Source organism: Trichechus manatus, unplaced genomic scaffold (assembly GCF_000243295.1).
Source record: "Trichechus manatus latirostris isolate Lorelei unplaced genomic scaffold, TriManLat1.0 scaffold00024, whole genome shotgun sequence".
Lineage (NCBI taxonomy): Eukaryota > Metazoa > Chordata > Mammalia > Sirenia > Trichechidae > Trichechus > Trichechus manatus.
The window spans coordinates 23,045,451-23,066,802 of record NW_004443960.1 but is presented as its reverse complement, the minus strand read 5'-3'; the positions used below and the strand labels follow the sequence as shown (position 1 = coordinate 23,066,802).

The 21,352-nt window shown below is 38.8% G+C and overlaps 1 protein-coding gene across 1 annotated transcript; it reads right to left on the bottom strand.

Moving 5' to 3' along the window:
* Positions 1 to 11,400: 11,400 nt before the first annotated feature.
* LOC101347584 (thyroid receptor-interacting protein 11-like) lies at positions 11,401 to 20,960 on the bottom strand. Its single transcript, XM_004373461.1, has 3 exons — positions 19,711 to 20,960; positions 13,126 to 13,362; positions 11,401 to 11,587 (listed from the first exon to the last, which is right to left on the bottom strand). Exons 1-3 carry the CDS (start codon positions 20,958 to 20,960, stop codon positions 11,401 to 11,403), a joined length of 1,674 nt encoding a protein of 557 aa, XP_004373518.1.
* Between the last annotated feature and the right edge of the window lie 392 nt (positions 20,961 to 21,352).

Here is a 21,352-nt window from a genome sequence, read left to right as displayed (position 1 = left end):
AATATTTGGTACTAGATTAGATATGGAATGTGTGTTCTAGTAGCATCAGAAATCACCTAGATTCCTTAGGGATAAGAACCAGGATCAGCCCAAGACTTGTTCCTGTGAGGCAGGGGTCAGATACACCTCCACTCTGCAATTTCTTCATGATTTTTCACACCAGCTGTCCCCTACACAACACTGTCTACTTCTCTGCTCAGTTTAATAATTCATTGCAATGGCCACATAGAACTCACAAATTATACTTACAATTAAGTGTTTATTAAGGAAGTAATAGGGTACAACTCAGGATAAGGATCAGGAAGCATGTAGCAAAGTATGGAAGGCTGCCTCAAAGTAGACAGCACACCCCTGCCTTCTTCAGTGAAGGACAGCTCTCTCAGCTCCTCTTGGCCATGCAAGCAGGCAGGCCCTTCTCTCTGCTGTGCAGGCAGGCAGGCACTTCTCTTTGCCATGCATGCTCCGTCTCAGCCGTACAGGCCTCGTCTTGGCCCCTTCAGGACAGACCTCCTCTTGGCCGCCTCAGGACAGGCTTCCTCTCATCCCCCTCAGGACAGGCCTCTCAGCCCCCTCATACAGGCCTCCTCTTGTTGTGCATGCCGTCTCTCAGCCATGCACAACTTTGTGCCTTTGACCTCCCTGTCCTTGGCCTCTTCTCTGCTAACTGACCAGCTCACAGCCAGTGTAGATCTCTGAGCTGCATTCCTAACAGCAGGTTTCTGCTGTCACCCCTGAATCTGCTGTAGGGCCCTCACTGCCATGGGACTACTGTTGGGCCTGTTACAGACAGCTTTGCTGCAAGGCCCCTTCCAGGCCTCTTGTAGTCTTCAGTCTTACAGCCCGTGACGCGTGTTACAGCTCTTTCAGGAGGTTTTCACCTTCTCTCTCTCTCTGCCTTCTCTCTCTCCTTTCTTCTTGCCACTCTAAAACATCTGTTGAGTTGACTGCCTATATCGGCAAATTTCTTGTAAATGTCAAGGCATTACCCTGCTACAAACTGATCAGTTCCCTGGGTGGACCACAAGTCACACGATTTGCATAGTGAACTGACCTATCTCCCTGCAAGATCCATAAAATACACCAATCACAGGACAGACTACAGTCCATGGCTAGACAAAAAGTACCAAATCATCAAGTTGTTTACAGCTTACCCAGGAAATGTTGATCAACCTGGAAAAATGTAACAAACCCTCTGGGGTAGGAAACTAGGGCAAAGGTAACTCCGCAAGGCATAGGGTTAAAATATTTTAAGCTGTTTTCCCAAAAAATCAAGGCAAAAGACCATATAAAGGAACTCATTTCACCAAAGGGTGACTGAGTGAGACATAGAGATGTCAGCCATGATTCTGAAGCCTGTTGCTTGGAAGAGGGGAAAACAGAAGTTTTATTAAATGATAAAAATAAATAGAGGAGAATGAGTGGGGCAGTAAAATAAGATCCTGATTTCCCTTTGTGACAGTTTGATGGTGGAAAGTCTATGGACACCCTCATAGAAGTGTCCAGCAGACAATTAGATAAGCTAGCATGGAGCCAGAATGGTGAAGTTAAACACAGAAATGCAGAAGAAATTGGCATATAGGTAAATGTTGAAGCATAGGGTTAGATGAGCTAGTCCTAAGAAAGCGGAGAGAGCAAGAAGATGCCTTATTTAGCTGACAGTGGTACCTCGGAGAAAATTAACATTTAAGAAAAGTGGTCAGATTAGTAAACCATAAAGGTAATGGAGAAAGAATTATCTAAGGTTAAGGGGTGATCAGGGCTGAGCAACATCACACAAACGGAAGAGGGAGGAGAGAATTTAAAGAATGAAGACACGGTTAACATTTATCAGACAATGAAGAGAGTTGCAGTGAAAAAAATACTAAAAAATGTTCACTGGATTAAGCAGTTTGAAATTTTCTGGGAATATTAATGAGACAAGTGTTTGTGGAGTTTTCAAAATGTAGCCAGTGAACAAAGAGGAGATGGTGGTAAGGGGTAAGAATTGGTGCCAGAAGCTTATCTGTAAAGGGTAGAGAGATAAGGAGGGAACACTTCCTAACTTATGTTACCCTGATACCAAACCATACAAGATAGTGTAAGAAAACTAGAGAACAATATCCCTTATGAATACTGATGTAAAACTCTTCCACAAAATATTAGCAGACTGAATCCAAAATCATATTAAAAGAATTATACACCATGATCAATGGGAATTTATCCCAGGAATTCATAGGTGGTTCAACATTAAAACATCAGTCATTGTAATCCACCAAATCAATAGAACAAAGGAAAAGCAACACATGATCATCTCAGTTGAAGCAGAGAAGGCTTTTGACAAAATCAACACCTCTTCATGCTAAAAAACACTCAACAAACTAGGAATAGATGGGAAAATTTTCAATCTGATAAAGGGCATTGATGACAAATCCACAGTTAAAATTCAAGGGAGAAAGACTGAGATCTCCCCCTTAAGATTAGGAACAAGACAAGGATGCCCATTTTCACCACTGCTACTTAATATTGTACTGGAAGTCTGAGCCAGGGTAATAAGGCAAGAAAAAGAAGTCAAAGGTATCCAAATAGGGGAAGAAGAAGTAAAACTACTCCCTGAATAATACACAACATTACTGAGAGAAATTAAAGAAAAGCTGAATAATGAAAGGACATTCCGTACTCATAAATTAAAACATTTAATAAATGTTAAGATGTCATTACTACCTAACACAATTTATAAATTCAACACACTCCCCATCAAAATTCCAGCAAACTTTTTTGCAGAAATGAAAATGCCAAGTCTTCAAATTTATATGGAACTGCAAATGACCCTGAAGAGCCAAAGCAATCTTTAAAAAGAACAAAGTAGGAACACTCACACTTCCCATTTTTAAAGCATATTACAAAGCTACAGTGATCAAAACAGTCTGTTACCGGTGTAATGGTAGACAAGAAGATCAATGGAATAGATTCAGAGTCCAGAAATAAAACTGCACATACATAGTCAATTGATTTTTGGTAAGAGTGATGAATCTGTCCAAGGGGGAAATAATAGACTCTTTAATAAATGGTAGTGTGTCAGTGGACTTCCAGAAACAAAAAGAACCTTGACATATACCTAAAACCAGTGGGCTATAGGATGTGGGAAACAGGAACTCATCACTTAGGTGGCGCTGAGCTTCTGTTAAACATGATAGAAAAATTTGGAAACGGTGATGGTTGCAAAACATGATGAACACAATGTCATTAAACTATAAATGGGAAGAATGTGGAAATGGTAAAAGTTTTATTACATACGTATTTACCACAAAAAAAAAGCAATCCTAATTGTATTTTATCATGTCTCTTGAAAAAATGAAGGAATTCATAGTTGCTCCTTCCTCTCCAAAACTAAGTCCAGTAGATGTTTCTTTATTACTGGTTATTAGCGTATCTCTGGGAAGAATGGCTGGGCTTCAGTTTTGTTACGGATATATTTATCACGATAAAAAAAAAAAAGACCCACCAATTTGACTTAGTTGGAAATCAAAATTTACTGTAATGTTTTATAAACCATAAAACAAAGGGGCACTGATTGGTTTTTGCTCCTCTATAACATAAATTCTGAATTATCATTAATATCTTGCTAAATTTTGGCAAATTTCCATTGACTTGATCAATACTGGGGCAGAAATTACAATTGACTCTGGCAGTTTATTATTTTTATGACTCAGCAATTTCCCTCCTAGGTATGTATTCAAGAGAAAAGAAAGGCTTGTATGAGGGTATTCATAGCAACCTTATTCAAATGGCCAAAAATAGACAACCCAGATGCCCATCAACAGGTGAAATGATGAATAAATCATGGTATATGCATGCAGCATAAAAGGAAACAAACTATTATACACACACAACACAGATGAATCTTGAAAACATGTTGAGTGAAAAAAACCAGACACCAAAGAATATGTATTGTATGATTCCATTTTCATGATGTCAAAGAACAAGCAAAGCTAATCTTTGGTAACAGAAATCAGAAAAGGGTTGCTAAGCAGGAGGACATTGATGAGAAAAGGACACAGAAGGGAACTTTCTGGAGTTTCAGAAAACAATTTCTATCTGGGTGGAGGTACGCAGGTATATACAATTGTCAAAATTCATGAAACTGAACACAAGATCTGAGCATTTTATTCTAAGCAGGTTAACTCTCCCTTTCCTCTCCGACCCCCAAATCTCTCTCTCTTAAGAATAGCCGGGAAATTCCTGAAAAAAAAAGAAAACAAAAGATGAGGCATGTAGTAGTCCCCTTCCGATAGTCACTCACTCGCCCTTAAGGTAACACCACTCTTGTTTGAGGCATCAATCTGCCCTATAAGAAAGCCTCACCTCTCTACACTCCATGGCAGCTAGGGTGGGGCCATGGATCCTAGTTCTGGTCAATGAAAAGTACATAGGATCCACTGGGTAGGGCTTCCCAAGAAAGGTATTGCTTTCCTGATGAAGAGGAATAGACTCAGACACGTATCTTTTGGTATTATTCCTTCCTTTTCTTCCATCCTGGAGCACAGCTGCTCAAGTGGACTAAGAAGATTCTGATATAACCTGGCACAAACTTGTCCTGAGAAGCATGCTATAGGAGATCTGACTCTATTTACAGCTAAATAACTTTGTGAATCAAAGATTTCAGCCATCAGAATGGTGGGAGAAAAAGCAATTTGAACTGGTGGTAAGGGATGACATAACCATTGCCATATTAAAATATACGTATAAGAAATTTAATACTAGTGACATTTCCAATCAATGGGAAATACACAATAGATGCGTGTGTACAACAGGCTAACAATTTGGGACAAAATTAAGTGAAAAAACTGCTACCTTACAACATACAAAGTTATAAAGATAAATGGATGACCTTAACATAAAAGCCAAAATCATAAAATTGTTAAAAGATTGTAATAATAAGGCCTGGTCTTTCTTAGCATTTCCCCAAAACCAAAATATATAAAGTTAATTGTCAGATTTTGCTCCGTAAAAATGTACAAATTTTGCATTATTAAACTATATAAACATCAGCTTGAGAGAAAATACTATAACATATACAGGGATAAATGTTTAATATCGCTAACATAAAAAGTTCTTTAAAATCCATCATAAAAAGTCGAACAATCCAACAGTAATGATATGGAGAGTGAGTGCACATAAAATACTAATGATAGTAGATTAAAACCACTTAGCCTCTAACAATTATCATTATAAAAATTAAAGAGAGATAATTTTTAGCCTGCCAGTTGGTCAAAAATAGAAGAGATTGAGCATATTCAGTGATTAGCCTCTCATTCATCCTGGATGGGAATGGAAACTGGTACCACTTCTTTCTAGGACCATTTTGCAGAAGCTTCACCCTTGAAATACACCTCAAACGTGTGCACAGATGCACATCAGAGCATTATTTTAATAAAAAACCAAAGCTACCTAAGGTATGAACAATAGAATAATAGTGAAAAAATTAAAGTACAAGCCTACTGTGGGATACTAGGCAGTCATTGAAGAGAAGGCAGATCTGTGTCAAGTGACATGTAAAAAATGTTCACGTTAGTCTGCTGAATGGGGAAAAGAAGAATTTTACCATAAAAAACATAGCTGTACAAGAATGCTCATAGCAGCGCTATTCACCGTAGCCAAAAAGTCAAAACAGTCTAAATGTCCATCGGTAGAGGATGGATAAAAAAATGTGGTATATCCATACCATGGAGTATATTCAGCTATAAAAAGAAATGAGGTATTGATACATGCTGCAATGTGAGTGGACTTTGAAAACGTCATCCTAAGTGAAAGTAAACAGACATACATAGTCACACATTGTATGACACTATATGAAATACCCAGAATAGGTAAATCCATAGAGACAGAAAGCCTCTGGTAGTTGCCAGAAGGTGGGAGGAAAATAGAATGGAGAGTAACTGCTTAATGGGTATGGGGTCTCCTTTGGGGGTAAGGAAAATGTTTTGGAACTAGATGGAGGGGATGGCTGCAGAACATTGTGAATGTGCTAAATGCCACTAAATTTTACACTTTCAAACACTTTTATGTGAATTTTACCTCAATTAAAAAAAATAGGTTCTCCCTGGACACTCTGGTATCTCAGAACTGAAACCACTTCCAAAGCCCACTTTTCAGACAGAGATTAGACAGGCCTGTAAAACAATAACACACATGAGGAGCATGCTTCTTAGTTCAATCAAATATACAAGACCAAATAGGCAACTGCGGCCCAAAAGCAATATAGGAAGGCAGGAAGGAACAGGAACTGGATGAATGGACACAGGGAACCGGGGGTGGGGGGAAGGCAGAGAGTGCTGTCACATTGTGGGGATTGCAACCAGTGTCACAAAACAATATGTGTATAAATTTTTGAACAAGAAACTAACTTGAGCTGTAAACTTTCACCCAAGGCACGATTAAATTTAAAAAAAAAAGAAAGCTCTTCTTAGAAACAATATGGGTTATAAATTAGATAAAAAGTATTGTATCAATGATAAATTTCTTGATTTTGTTAACTGCACTGTGGTTAGGTTAGACACTGTCTTTGTTCATCTTTGACATGCTGAAGTCTTAAAGGTAAGGAGGTAAATGTATGCAGCTTTCTGTAAAATGGTTCTGAAAATATATTACTACAGAGAAAGGGGATGATAAATGAGGGAAAATTTAAAAATTAATGAATCCTCTTGAAACTTTTCTGTAAGTTTGGAATTATTTCAAAATAAATCGTTTAAAAAAATAGGTTCTTAAAAAAGACATGATATTAACGTCCTAGATCTAAGATCATTAACTTTGCCAAGTATTTGCCTGTATCAAATTTGTTCTTCAAAAAACAGTGGAGAAACCAAAGGCCCAAAGAAGAAAGTATTCTTCAGGACTAATAGCCCAATAAGCACAGTCTCATCTATCCTGAGACTGAAAGAACTCGATGGTGCCTGGCTACCACTACTGACTGTGCTGACCAGGGACAGAATAAACGATCCCGGATAGAATGAGAGAAAAATGTACAACAAAACTCAAATTCTTTAAAAAAGACCAGACTTACTGGACCAGTAGAGACCAGAGGATCCCCCGAGACTGTCACCCTGAGACACTCTTTAAACCTAGAACTGAAACCACTCCTGGAGGTCATCTGTCAGTAAAACAACAGATTCACTCATAAAACAAACAGCATCACCTGTGAGTACTGTGCTCTTAAAAAAAAAAAAAAAAATCAACTACTTGAGACCAAACAGTCAACATTTACCCTAAAGCAAAGATGAGAAAGTAGGAGGTGGGGCAGGTAGGCTAGATTAATAGAAGCAGAACAACCAGAGTGGAAATGAGAATGTTTACACATTCTGAAAAGTGTAACCAATGTCACTGAACAATATGCATGGAAACTGATAAATGTAATCTTAATTAGCTGTGTACACTTTCACCAAAACCAATAAAATATTATCTAAAAAATAAAATAATGGAGGAAAAAATCTTCCATGATTTATTTTACTCTCTTGATGCAAATTTTGCAGTTAACTTATTCTGGTTGACCCAACAGAAGTGTTCCCTTGCAAAAGGTGACATATAAACACATGTAGGTGTTTAGGCATATATGTGTATGGTAGTTACAGGTGAGTACATATGTGTGCATAGATAGGAGTATCTATATGTGTCTGTACAGATAGGTGTGTGCCCGCATATGTAATCATAGAGGACACAGTTACAGATACTTCTCAGACATAACCAAGCACCTTGTGAGAATGGTTTTCTGGGTTTGAGGACTTAGGAACTTAGTCTCATGGGACAGCTCAGTCAGTTGGTACCACAAAGTTCATGTTTGGCATCCTAGTGAGATAAGTAGCGTCTGGGGTCTTAAAAACTGGCAAGCAGCCATCTAAGATACAACTATTGATCTCTACTCATTAGGAGCAAAAGAAAAAGAAGAAAACCAAAGTGTCAGAGAAGAAACTAGTCTACAGAGCTAACAGCCTACATGAACCACAAACTCATTTACCCTGAGACCAGAATTAGATGGTTCCTGGCTAGTACTACTGACCATTCTGATCAGGGCCACAACACATGGACCCTGAGAGAACGGGAGAAAACATGGAACAGAACACAAATTCTTAAAAAGTCCAGACTTACTGTACCAGTTGAGACTGGAGGACTCCCCGAGACTATTGCCCTGAGATACTCTTTAAACATTCAACGAAAAATATCTCCTGAAGTCATCTTTTAGCAAAATAGCAGATTGTCACAAAAAATAAAGGATATTTACCTGTGAGTAAGGTGCTCCATTAAAAAGCCATTTACGTGAGACCAAAAGGTAAACAATTGCTCTAAAGCAAAGATGAGAAGATAAGAGGACTGGGAAACTAGAGTTCTAGAAACAGAACAACCAGAAAGCAATAAAGAGAATGTTGACACATTGTGAAAAATATAACAAATGTCTCTGAACAGTTTGTGTAGAAATTGTCAAATGGGAACCTACTTTGTTGTGTAAACTTTCACTGAAAACACAGTAAAATGTTTTTTTTTTTTTTAAACGTGACATATGAAAAGCTGTATCAGCCTTTAAAATATATTTCACATCAAAATCTCATCCCCAGTCTCTATGGTACTGTTAAGATGTAATCAATATGCTAGAAACACCCAGGGTCTGAGACTCAGGAAAACATTGGCTTTCAAGAAAGGTGACCCTGTAACTTGCTTCCAAGTCAGGGGCGAGGGACGCAGGTCTTTTTTGATTCAGCAGAGAAATCAGTGAATTTCTATGATTTTCGCAGTGGAGATTCAGCCCTACAACCCTGGGGTCTGAAACAGAAAACTAGAATTTTAAGACAAGATGTGGAAACACCTAAACAGTTGCATTCAGTCTCTAATCATATCTATCCTGGCAGACATTCACTGTGTCTCTACAATGCTCAGGGCACTAAGGTAGACATGGTCCCTGCTCTCTGTTAAGTTTATTCATGTGGGAGAGACAAGCCTTAAACAGTGGATTTCTGAATTACAACTAGGCTAATTGACACCAAGGAGAAGCACAGGGTATTCTGACAAAATACAACGGGGAGTAGTCCCTGTGAGGGGTGTCAGAGAAAGTTTCTTGAGAAAGTCTCATTTGTGCTGTGCCCAAACCCTTGGACTCTTCGTTAATTCCCCTCTGTCTCACACCACATCCAATCTGTTGACACATTCTACTAGCTCTATTTCCAAAGCATATCCAAAACAGAAGGAGCGCTTGTGACAGTGGTTAAGCGCTCAGCTGCTGAGAGAGAGGTTGGTGGTGTGAACCCACAAGCCGTTCCATGGGTGAAAAGATTTACAGCCTTGGAAACCACATAGGCAGTTCTACTCTGTCCTATAGGGTCACCAGGAGTTGGAATTGACTTGACGGCAACAGGTTTGGTTTTTTTATCCAGACTGTGTCACTACCATCATGATCCATGCCACCAGCATTTATCATGTAACATATTCTGATAACCTACTAGGTGATCTCTCTGCTTCCAACCTTGCCCCCTACAATTAGTTTCTAAGGGAAAAGCTGAGGTGAACTTGTTAAAACCAACTTCACGTCATTATTCAGTTCAAAAGTCTACAATGGCTGGCAACATCTGCCACCACCATCCACTCCATGGCCTCCCAGATTTCATCTCCTACTCTGCTCCCTCTCCCTTGCTCTGCTCTAGCTGTCTCTGCCTCCCTGGGACTTGTAAATGTGATTTGAGCACAGTTTTAGAAGAAATGAGTTTGAAATCATTCTGACACCTCAAGTTGAAATTTACAGTTGGCATTCAGACATCCTGGTTACGATGACCAGGTCATGAAAAGGTGTAGTAATTCATGCAATGCACTGTAGATATTTACCTTGTGCCTGATGAAAAATTAAAGGTTTCAGATAACAAAGAGATAGGATAAGATTTGTGATTCTGAAAAATCACTCGCATACAACATAAACACTTGCATGGGGGTGGGGGCTAGAACAGAAGCAGGTAGATCAATGAGGACCAGTTGCCGAGATCAGGTGAGAGATAAGGGCCTGAGCAAGGGGATGGTGGTGGGGAAGGAGAAAAGGGAATGGACTCTTTCTGTCTACAGCCCATCTCTTGCACAGCTGCTGCGGGTTTTTAATACATACACCCAGATCTGGTCAGTTCCCCTGAGGACAACACCCATACTCCTCAGATCTGTATCAAGACCTCCCATGATTTCTTCTCTGATATCTCCAGAATATTCTTTTGCTCCCATACTATGTAAAGCTCCCTTAACACATCATTTGGCCTCACTCCCTATGCCTCTGCTCATGCTATTTTCTTCTGCCTGGCAAACAGGTATTTATCATTTTAAGACTCACCTCCAGCACTGTGAGAAAGAGAACAGCAACGACAATGTCTAGAAGTTGGCCTGATGCTATGACCCAGGCTTTGATGAGATTAGAAGCTGGCCTGGTGCTCGCAATGAGGCCACGTTGTTCTCCTGTTGGACATAAACGACCTCACGGACACCAAAGAAATGTCACTAGGCAAGCGTAATGAACTAAGACCAAATAAGATCTCTTCATAATTTTGTCTAAGCACAGACAATAACAAGGTCACTGTGCCACCCACAAAATGTGATGGTATGAGCCCATGGTGATGAGGATGATGATCATGGTTTGATGACAATGGGGTGGTGTTGATAAAAACTACCATTTCTGAGCACATACCAAGTGCCAGGAACAGTTGGAAGCTTTCCACATTTAATTCATTTCAACCTCTTAACCACCCACTGAGATGGATTTCATCATTGTCCCCAGAAGGACTCTGTACCAAAGGAGGGAGCAAACTACAACAGACCCAACAGAATCATAGGTGCCCTCCAAGGCTAACTGGCTTTTTAGACAGTATTTTAGGGATTTTATGGCTGTAACTCAGGCCCACCAAAACTAGCTTGATCCACAGCTACTACATATTTAAAAATTAACCAAATAATATTCGGACTGAAGAGAATTCTATAATAATAATTTATTGAAAGTTCTTCTTATGCCAGACCCAGTTAGAAGTAGTTTGTATCACTTAATCTCTTTTAATCCTCACACCCAATGCAAGGTTCACGTTATTATTCCCAAATTAAAGATGAGGAAACTGAGGCAGAAAGAGGAGAGTAATTTACACAAGATTCACGCAGGAATGTCTCATTTAATAACATGGCTTATTGACAAAATTTAAGGGTTTAATATATTACAGTGAAAGAGCAGATCATAAAGTCACAGAAATTAAAGGCAGTGGGTCCTTAAAAATATTTTCAAACATACATGGATTCTCATGAAATTGTTGGCATGTTTGTTACAGAGCAGGGAAAATCCATTGTGAACAAGCTCTCGTGGAAAGTCAGCTGAACGTTAATGTGTGGTCTCTACAGCCAGGACTTGTCTTAGATGATTCGGATTCAGTGGGTCCAGACTGAGTCTTGAGCATCTGTGTCATTTTGAAAAGGTCCACAGGCCATGCTGATGTGCAGTATGGGTTGAGATCTTAAGAGTCTTAGAGTTTTCAGAGTTCCAGTCCAAACTTCGCTTGCGAAGTTTAAAAGTAGGAAGACATACAGGGCATCGTCAAACTGAGGCAGAGAAGAACTGAAAGTATAAAAACTCTCCAAGAGAGAGTCAAAAAAAGGCATGCTTTAGTTTTACTATTTCTCTGTAATTTTTGTTGTATCTAAAATATTTTACAACTAACATACTTTTTCTTAAGTAGCAAGGCTTGCAAAGAATATTAGCAATGAATAGCAAAAAAAACATATTCTAATAATAAATGAGTCAGTATTTAATAAATAATAAAGAAACTTAAATTTAAGGTGATACTGAAAAGAAGAATTTCACAGTCATCAATTTAATGGCACTTCAGATTCTTGTAGCAAATAGCACTCGGTAAAAGGAAAATTATTTCGAATTCAACACTGCTATAGATGTACAAAGGAGTCCTGGTGGGCAGCAGTAAAAGCGATTTGCTACTAACCCAGAGGTTGGCAGTCCGAACCCCCAGCCCCTCTGCAGGAAAAAGATGTGGCAGTCTGCCTCCATAAGGATTACTACCTTGGAAACCCTCTGGGGAAGTTTTGCTATGTCCTATAGGGTTGTTATGAGTTGGAACCAGCTAGACGGCGATGGGATTGATTTTTTGGACAGATGTACTGCAGTGTACAGTTTTTGCATTGATTTGGTCAATATACACTGAAAGCTGGAGAAGAAATAAGGTTGAGTTTAATCCACTTAGTTTCACTCATTTCACCAGAGTGCCTCCAAGTGTTCAGCACTTCTGTAAATATTTACCTATCTATCCAGTTATTTCACCAAAGCACAGTAACACCCACTATTTGCCAGAAACTGCTGTAAGTACTATACTAATATTAAATGTCATTTAATCTTCACAGCCACTATATGAGGTGGGCATTATTGTCATTCATATTTTTCAGGCCAGAAAACTAAGGCACAGAATGGTTTAGTAACAGGTAAGCCCCACTTCCACCCAACAACTAAGAATTCTCCAGCTACAAATATCAATAGTACTGAGGATGAGAAACCATGGTCCTGTCCTCCCAGGTTCTGGATATATGAATTATCAAGGCCAAAACTTCAGAACTGGTTGCTTGCAGACCACAGATATGGTGTGTTTGAATTATTCAGAATTTCTTTCTTTTTATAACTTACAGTCCTGGCCCACATTTAAAAAATTAGAAGATTTCACATGAAAATCTGCATTTCCAGCTTCTTTCACCATCTTGGAAAATGTGGCAATATCTGACATTCCTACCAAGTACGCGGTACCTGGACCTGTGCCATCTAGATGGGGCGTCCACTTTCCAGGCTGCCCCAGGTGTTACCTGGCTTGTTGTGGTCCTTTACATTCCTCCCTGCCCCTCACTGATCACAGAAATCTAATGATCTTCTCCAGGAGAAGAAGACACACGGCCTCTATATAGAGCCTGTTGCATGATGGGACAGCTCGTCCTCTCACTGAGTCTAAATGGCTCTCTACTCACTGATCTAGGAACAATTCCCTGTTGCCACATTGAACAAACCTCATCTCTCTTCCATCACATAGCCCTCATGTTATTTGAGGATTCCAAACATCATCTATACTTTGCCAGCAGTGACATTCTATGTCCACTAACCTGCTCTCCCGTTTCCTTTTACTCACAATGATTTCTTCCGACTTTTCTAGGGTCACTCTGAGCAGTATTTCTGAGGAAAGGTAGGTTGCTGTGCTTTGCTTCAATCTGAGTAAGTTCCAATCAAAGTCTGTGTAGACCAGGTGGAGCAACTGGTGTGGCGTGGCGTGGCGTCTTTGCCTCTCCTTCTGAATCTGATGCTCCACAGCTGCTTTCTGTAGTTCACAGTCATGTGAAATCCTAGAGTGTGAAACAGGGTATTTACACAGGAGTTAAAGCCCATCCTTGACTAGAATCGAATAAAACCTAAAAGGACATGGCCAAATGGCATCCTTTTCATATGTGAAGGCAGCATGCTATTCTGTGGTGGAATTGCTTTTCTAGCTGTACCTAGTGGGTATGTGCAGACCCTCCTGTGTTTGACATAATGGTAAGGGGTCCAGGAATCACAATATGCTTTGCATATATCCTTGTATTTCTGTTTCTTAAATATAGACAGATGTCATACTAATTCATCAAGTACAAATCCATTTGCAACCATTAAAATGGATTTGATTCTGTCTGTGTGCTATCTTCTTAAACATGGAAACTAAAAGCACACGAGGTTCACAGTCCCTCATCTCAAACTCTTTGGTAAGATGAGTTTCAGAATTCAGACTTTTTTTTTTAAACTTTAGAAAAGCAGTAATGTACATATGCTATTGTTATACAATAGCCACAGATAGCCACAATAGCCTGGGTAGCACCCCATAATCAAAAATGTTATTGTTACTATAGTGAAGTGTTTTAAGATACACTAAATGGAATATATATCAAGATTATAACTAGCTTCGTGTCAGTTCAGATAGTTTTGTTGCTAGATTTGATGCAGAAAGTCATTTGTGTTTCAGAGTTTTTTGCATTTCAAAATAGTGGGGAAGGGATTGTTGACCTGTCCAACTTTCAGTAATCTTAGGGAGAGAGTCTGTGAAATTATTTACTTTAAATAATGTTGACTAGACTCCCAAAGTTGGAAACCACTATTATATTGTGTATATAGGGGTCACAAATTCAAGTGCAAGTACAGGTAAAATAAATGAGTAAAAGGGGTGAAGGATGTGAGACAATAGGGAGCGGTGGGGACTGTGGTGAACTACTGGAAACATATCCATTTGAAGAGATAGTTGCTCTTTTAACACCATCCACTTCTTGGCAAGGTAAATGTGGACGCAGTGTAAGCACATCTTCTGATTTTTAATAATACTCCAGAATGCTGATTTCTATGTGAAATCTCTTGATGTTTAAATATTGGTAACTAAAAAGAAGACAACAAGAACATTTCATTAGACCAGGAACACATATCTATAAGCTTTATCTCGCCGGAACCTGCCTTCTCTAGCCCTCTATCTAGTTAGAGACTAAATTCTTATGTTAGGAAAAGCTGATAGTGCGGCTGGTAATGAACCACTTCTTGAGATGGGGGTGGGTACATTTGTTTATACATTATCATTTTATCTTACATATATGTTACTTGTTTTAGAAATGCCTTATTTTCTAGCCAGAAGGTAATTTTATTCTTCACCTATGAACTTGAAACTCATTAAAGTTATTTTAAATAAAATAAAATAAAATATAAAAATAGGAGCTCACTGTTTTAAAAAATACGAATTAAGGCTGATTGGATTTTAACATTCCTACTTTTCCAGGACCATAGTCATCTAATGTAACACTGTGCATCCACCCTTGTATTCCAAATGGGAAAGGTCGTTGGTTTGCTGTCTTCTCAGACCATTCCCCTGGTTGATCTCAGCCCCACATCTAGCACTTCATGACTGATGAGTCCCACTTTTATATCCCTATCCCTGGCATTTCTTCATCCCTAAACTGATTTTGCCGTCTTCGTCATGACCATCTTCACTTAAGGGTCCTGCTAACTTCATGAACTTCATCCTCAAATTGACTTTTCCTGTATCCCCTACTGTACGAATTGATAAACTTTAATCTGCAGGCCAAATGTGTACACTGCCTGTATTATACAGAAGTTCTGTTGTAACACAGGCACACATTCATTTGCATATTGTGTATATAATACAAGTGTAAGACGTAGAGCAGCACAGTTGATTAGTTGAGACTGGGAACTTACAGCTCAGGAAGCCTAAAATATTTACTGTCTGGCCTTTATAAAAGAGTTTGCTTATCCCTGTTCTAGTTCACTGAATACCACCTTGCCCATTCAATCATGTATTAGTCCCCTTCTTTCTCCTTCATGTTCTGTGTACCAGGTTATTATCATGATCTGCCAATTCTGCCTTCTTAGAATCTTTTGACTTGGAATCTGCCTCTCTGTGGCCATCCTTCCTATTACCTTAGTTCACATTGTCATTTTTTCACCTGGATTCTCAATTGCCTTCCACCTGACCTTGCTAGCATGAACAGGATTGTATCCCATTTTTGGACTTCTTGTTCCCTCTCCACCACCATCTTCCTTTTACACATCTGGTCGCCATTTTAATGATTACAACCTTTCCCTCTATATTTTCTTCAGAGGAATTCCTTCCAACATTTTTTGAAAAGGAGAACAACTAACATCCTCAAAATTAGAAGAAAATTAAATTATTGAACTATCTCAATTAAAAGCAGAGAAAAAAGGAAAAAAATGAAAGACAAAAGAGAAACAAAGGACAAAGGCAAAGGAAAAAACAGTTGCCAAAAAAAGGGCAATATATTTACACAACTCTGAAAAAGTACTTTTAATGTGAATGTTCTAAACACACAAACAGAGTCTACAAAACTTGATAAAAAAGAGCCCCGCTTCTATGTTGCTTACAAGATACACACTTTAAATATAAGACACAGATAGATTTTTTTAAAAAAAGGGTTGGAGTATACATACCATGCAACACTAATCAAAAGAGAGCTGGAGTAGCTCTATTAATTTCAAACAAAACAGATTTCAGAGCAAGGAAAACTTTCAGAGATAAAGAAGAGCATTACATAATCATAAAAAGATCAAATCTCCACGAAAATAAACAATCTTGAATGTCTATGTGTCTAATAAAAGAGCATCAAAATACGTGAGACTAAAACAGGTATAACACCAAGGAGAACACCCCTCTATCAGTCACTGACAGATCCAGCAGACAGAAGTTCAGTAAGATAAGTTGAACTGAGCAGCACCATCAATCAACTGGATCTAAATAACATTCATACAATATTTCATCCAACAACAACCTAAGACACATTTTTCTCAAACTCTCAAACCTGATCCTGGGCTAGAAGATACATGAAAAAATTGAAAATATAGCCATCATACTACTTATACTCTCAGATTACAATGAAATTACACTAGAATTCACTAACAGAAAGATAGCTAGAAAATCCCCAAATATTTGGAAATTAAACAGCATACTTCTAAATAACAAGTGAGTCAAAGAACTCCCTTAAGAAATTTAAAATGTTTTGAACAAAATGAAAATGACAACAAAACTTGTTAAAATTTGTGAGCTGCAACAGAGGTAGTGCATGTATTAGAAAAGTAGAAAGATCTAAAACCAAAATGTAAGCTTCTGCCTTAGGAAACAGAAAAAGAAGAAGAAATTAAATCTGAAATAAGCACAAGAAAAGAGAGAACAAAAATTAGAGAAGAAACCGACAAAATTGAAAGCAAGAAATTAATTGAGAAAATCAATGAAACCTAAAGGTGGTTCTTTGACAAGGACAGTGTTATCACATTGCCAAAACTAGGCAAAGGCATTACTAGCAAGAAAAAACAGCAGAGTAATATTTCTCATGAACATAGTTGCCAAAATGCTCACAAAACTATTGGCAGATGGAGTCCAACAGTGTATAAAAATAATTTTACATGACAATGAAATGAGATAAATGCCAGGGGTGAAAGGCTGGTATTACAAAATCAATTAATGTAATTCACCATATAACAGACTAAAGAAGACAGATCAATGATCATATCAGCAGATGCAGAAAAAGCACTGGACAAAATCCAACACCCATTCATGATAAAAACTCTTAGCTAGCAGTAGATGGGAAATTTCACAGCTTGATTAAGAACATCTGTAAAAAACCTACAACTGACATTAACTTAGGGTCACTATAAGTCAGAACCAACTCGACGGCACCTGACAACAACAGCATTAACTTAATGGTCAGAAATTAGATGCTTTTCTCCTAAGAATAAGGGAAATATGTCCCCTCTCACCACATCTATTCAGCATCATACTGGAAGATCTACATAATAAGAAAAATCACAAACATTTGAAAGAAATAAAACAAACTTTTTGTTCACAGATCACGATTGTCTATGTAGAAAATCCCAAAGAAATTAAAAAAAAAAAAATCCTACATCTACTAACCAATTATACCAAGGTTGTATGAAAAAGGTAGAACATTCAAAAGCTCATTGTTTCCTTATATACCATCAAAACATTGTGGTACTGGTGAAAGAATAGACAAATAGATGAATGGTACCAAATAGGGAAGCCCAGAAATAGTTCCACACATTTTGAGTTAACTGGTTTTTGACAAAAGAGCAAAGACAATTAAATGAAGAAATGATAGACTTTTCAACCAAAAGTCCTGGAACAACTGGACACAGACCTTACACTTTTCACAAATACTGTTTCAAAAGGGATCATACATCTATATGTTAAATGTAGAACTCTGCAAATTCTAGAAGATAACATATGAGAAGATATACGATAGTTAGACAAACACCAAAAGCACACAATCCATGAAAGACAAAACTGAAAAACTGGAATTCACTGAAATTAAAAATTTCTATGAACAACACCTTTAAGAGAATGAAAGGCAAGCCACAGACTTAAAGAAAATATTTACAACACATACCTGATTGAGGACTTCTATTCAAAATATACGAAGAACTCTTAAAACTAAGTAAAAAGAAAATAAGCAATCTAATTTTAAAATGGGCAAGAGAAATGTTTTTGCAAGACAAAAAAAGAAGGCGTAGAGGCATAAAGAAATACACCAAGATCTTGGATAGAAAGACACAGTATTGTAAAGACAGCTACAATGGCTGAGACTTTTTGGACACTTACTATGGTCTATATACTTTTCTAGGTACATTACAAGTGTGAACTCAGTACAGATACCCCAAAATTGATCTCTAGATTCAAAACCATACCCATCATAATCCAAATAAAAATATTCATAGAACTTGACATGGTGATTCTAAAATTTATGAAGTTCAAAACCTTAGAATAACAAATTATAGGAATAAATTCCCATGGCACCCCTGTAGCACAGTGAAGTCGTTAATTCAAACTGACTTAAGCCCAGAGTTCTTAAACCATACAACTATTGCTAAGGAGAGGCCCATATCCGTGACCATATTTATTTGATGCTCTCTAGAGAAAAAAACTGATGAATAGGAGCAGGATAAATGCATGCTCCTGAATCATGCAGAATACAAACTGAGAAATAAACAAAAAGGAAGAATAAAAAAAGAAAGGAACCTGGATAATGAGGGAGAAAACAAACAAAAACAACGAATTGGAACAAATGTCCACAATTCGACTCAACTGGAAATCTAAAATTTACTAAAATATTCATACAGCAAAAAAATAAAAGAGTGCTGATTGACTTTTGTGCTTCTACAACATAAGTTCTTAATTAACTTTAACATCTGCTAAATGTTGGCAAACCTTCTTGGATTTACTCAATACTTGGGAATAAATTATACTTCTACATGAGTTCTCACTAAATTAAAAAAAATATTACCCATTATAATCACAAGGGAGTTACTGAATATAAAAGAGGACCAATTGGTATGCCCTACATTAACCATTAGAACTCCTGTCTTGCCTGAAGTCCCCATGGTCAAAGCATCCAGTTCCCTAAAACATCCTATAGTGGGCATGGAGGCTCTGACACCATGAGTAATGAAGTACAATTAAGTCTTTGACACTTAAAAATTGGCTTCAAAAATAGGGACCCAGTGATGTCCCAGATACAATTTAATACAGCCCAAAGTATATTAAAACAGAGCCTTCAAGGATTGAAACTTGTTATACAAGATCTAAGTGATGAAGGGAATTTAACTTAGTTTATCTTTTCTGGTGACTTTAGACGTTACATATCACACAGAAACCTTTGGTAGTGGAATGTACAATAGTGATTTTGCTTCTAGAAATTTAACAAAAAGTTGTGAAAATAATTTTTACTCATTGCTTGACAATTTGGTCTCAGGATTGTGTTGGGGCCACTTCTTGATCCTCCTCCAAGCCAGCCACTCATCTAACTGGTCACACCACCCTGGTCTTCCTTCAAAATCTGATCCATTTCCTCCCTTTTGATGTCCAGGCGGCTTCCCATTAATCCTAAGACTTCATGGTGTTGATTTTTGGGGGTGTGAAAATGCCCAGTGAAGAGGTTTTTCATTAGGACTTTGTCCAATTTTCCTTCAGCTTTGCTTTCTTTCAGCGAGTCATCCTTAAAATTATTCTCAGAGTCTTGATGAAGAGGCTGAGTGGCCTCATTCCTGACTGAAGAAAGCGCCGCCTCAGTTTGTCTAATCCTTTCCTTCAGGGCAAAGTTCTCCTTCTGGATGTCTGAGTTATTTTTTTTTCTGACTTATTTAACAGATTTATTAATTCTTGAAGTTTCTCCTCAAGCCTCTTCTGGGTTAATTGGAAATGATCGAGTTGCAGTACACTTTGAATAAATATCTCTTTCTGTTCCTGCAACTCCTCCATCATGTTCTTTTTGTCGTGTTCAAGTTGACAAACTCTCTTTTGTTCTTTCTCTAGATCTTGCTTGAGTTTAGTGATGATGCTGTCTCCTTCCTTTTGTTGTGTCGATAGCTGATCTTTCATCGAAAGAATGTCCTGTATAGCTTCTTGTTTCTGCCTGTCTGCACAAGATAATTTGATCCTGATGTCTTTTACTGCAGACTCCAGTTCTTCAATTTTTTTGGCAGACTCAACTTCTTCACTTTGGAGAACCTGTATAGTGTTTTCCATCTCTTCCACTTTAGAGTGATCAGGGACTCCTGAGGCACCTTGCTCTAAGAGGTGTTCAAGTTCTTGAATGCGTTCTTCATACTCAGTTAATTTTCGTTGATGCTGACGTCTTATTTCTCTCAATTTCTGTTTATGGGCATCCTGCAACACTGCTGTTTCACGCTGATGGTTATCAGTTGCCTGACTTAGCTTCTGCTCCAGCTCCTTGATGGTGTTTTGGAGGTTGTAGACCTCACTTGAACCAGAGCTCTTGGTTCCTGGTGCCATAGAAGTCTGAGCAATATGCCTGCAATGACCAACTTGAGACTCAAGTCTTGAAACTTCATTGGATAATCTGTTTATTTCTTGGTGTGACCAAATGATGTCACCAAAGTCCATGTCATCGTCATGAAAAGCTGCAGCATGATGACTGGTACCATAGAGGAATGAAGGTGGTGCAGTGGCTGCCGGTCCCCCTCCAGCTCCGGAGTGGACTGACGGAGCGGCTGACTGCAGCTGCAGCACCTGAGCCCGTAGCGCAGTCTGTCTTGCTTTCAGTAGTCTGATCTCTACCTCCTTCTGTTGGAATTGAAGTCGGTAACTTGTAGATTGCTGCTTTAGTTGAAGTTCTGAGGCGTCATACTTCTCTTTTAGTTCATTATAGAGGTTCTGAAGTCTCTCAGTCTCTGATCTTGGGTTTGACCAAATGGCTTCCATTTCCTTTCTGCCAGAGTTAGGGAATGCTTTCACTCTCTCCTTGCCCTTCATTGGCTTATCCTTTGTCAAGTTGGAAAGGTGGCCAGTGAGGGAAGCCACACTGCCACCCACTTGCCCCAGGGAATGGCCCACGCCTGAGCCAAGCTCTGTAATCCAGGAAGACATTGCTGCGGGTGAGAGATCTACCTGGTGCGCTTGAGAAAAGCGTCCACGTCGTCGGACGTTCCCGCCAAGTGTCCTCCAACCACTGCCTTCGCGAGGCTGTCCTGAATCCAAACACTCGTGGTTCCTAGGCAACGGACGCTTGGCGGCTGTGTGGCGGGGGAGGGGCGTGGGAATCTGTCTGGTGTTGTATGTGTATGCCTGCTCGTGTATGCGCACGAGTGATTGCATGCTAAGGCGTGTGTGCACCTGCGGGATGGCGCCAGGGTACGTGCACACACCAGCTCACGCGCCTCAGACGGAGAAGCTTGGAGCTTGGAGCTCGGAGCTCGGAGCTGGGAGCTCGGAGTGGGTGCTATCTAAGAGAAGACATACATTAACCTTTACTTTTTTAC

Coding starts and splice junctions, on each gene's coding strand:
- LOC101347584 (XM_004373461.1), bottom strand. CDS start 20,960: ATGTCTTCCTGGATTACAGAGCTTGGCTCAGGCGTGGGCCATTCCCTG. Junction 13,363..19,710: donor TTAATAAATCTGTTAAATAA/GTCAGAAAAAAA, acceptor TTCACACTCTAG/GATTTCACATGACTGTGAAC. Junction 11,588..13,125: donor AAAAGGAAACGGGAGAGCAG/GTTAGTGGACAT, acceptor TTATACTTTCAG/TTCTTCTCTGCCTCAGTTTG.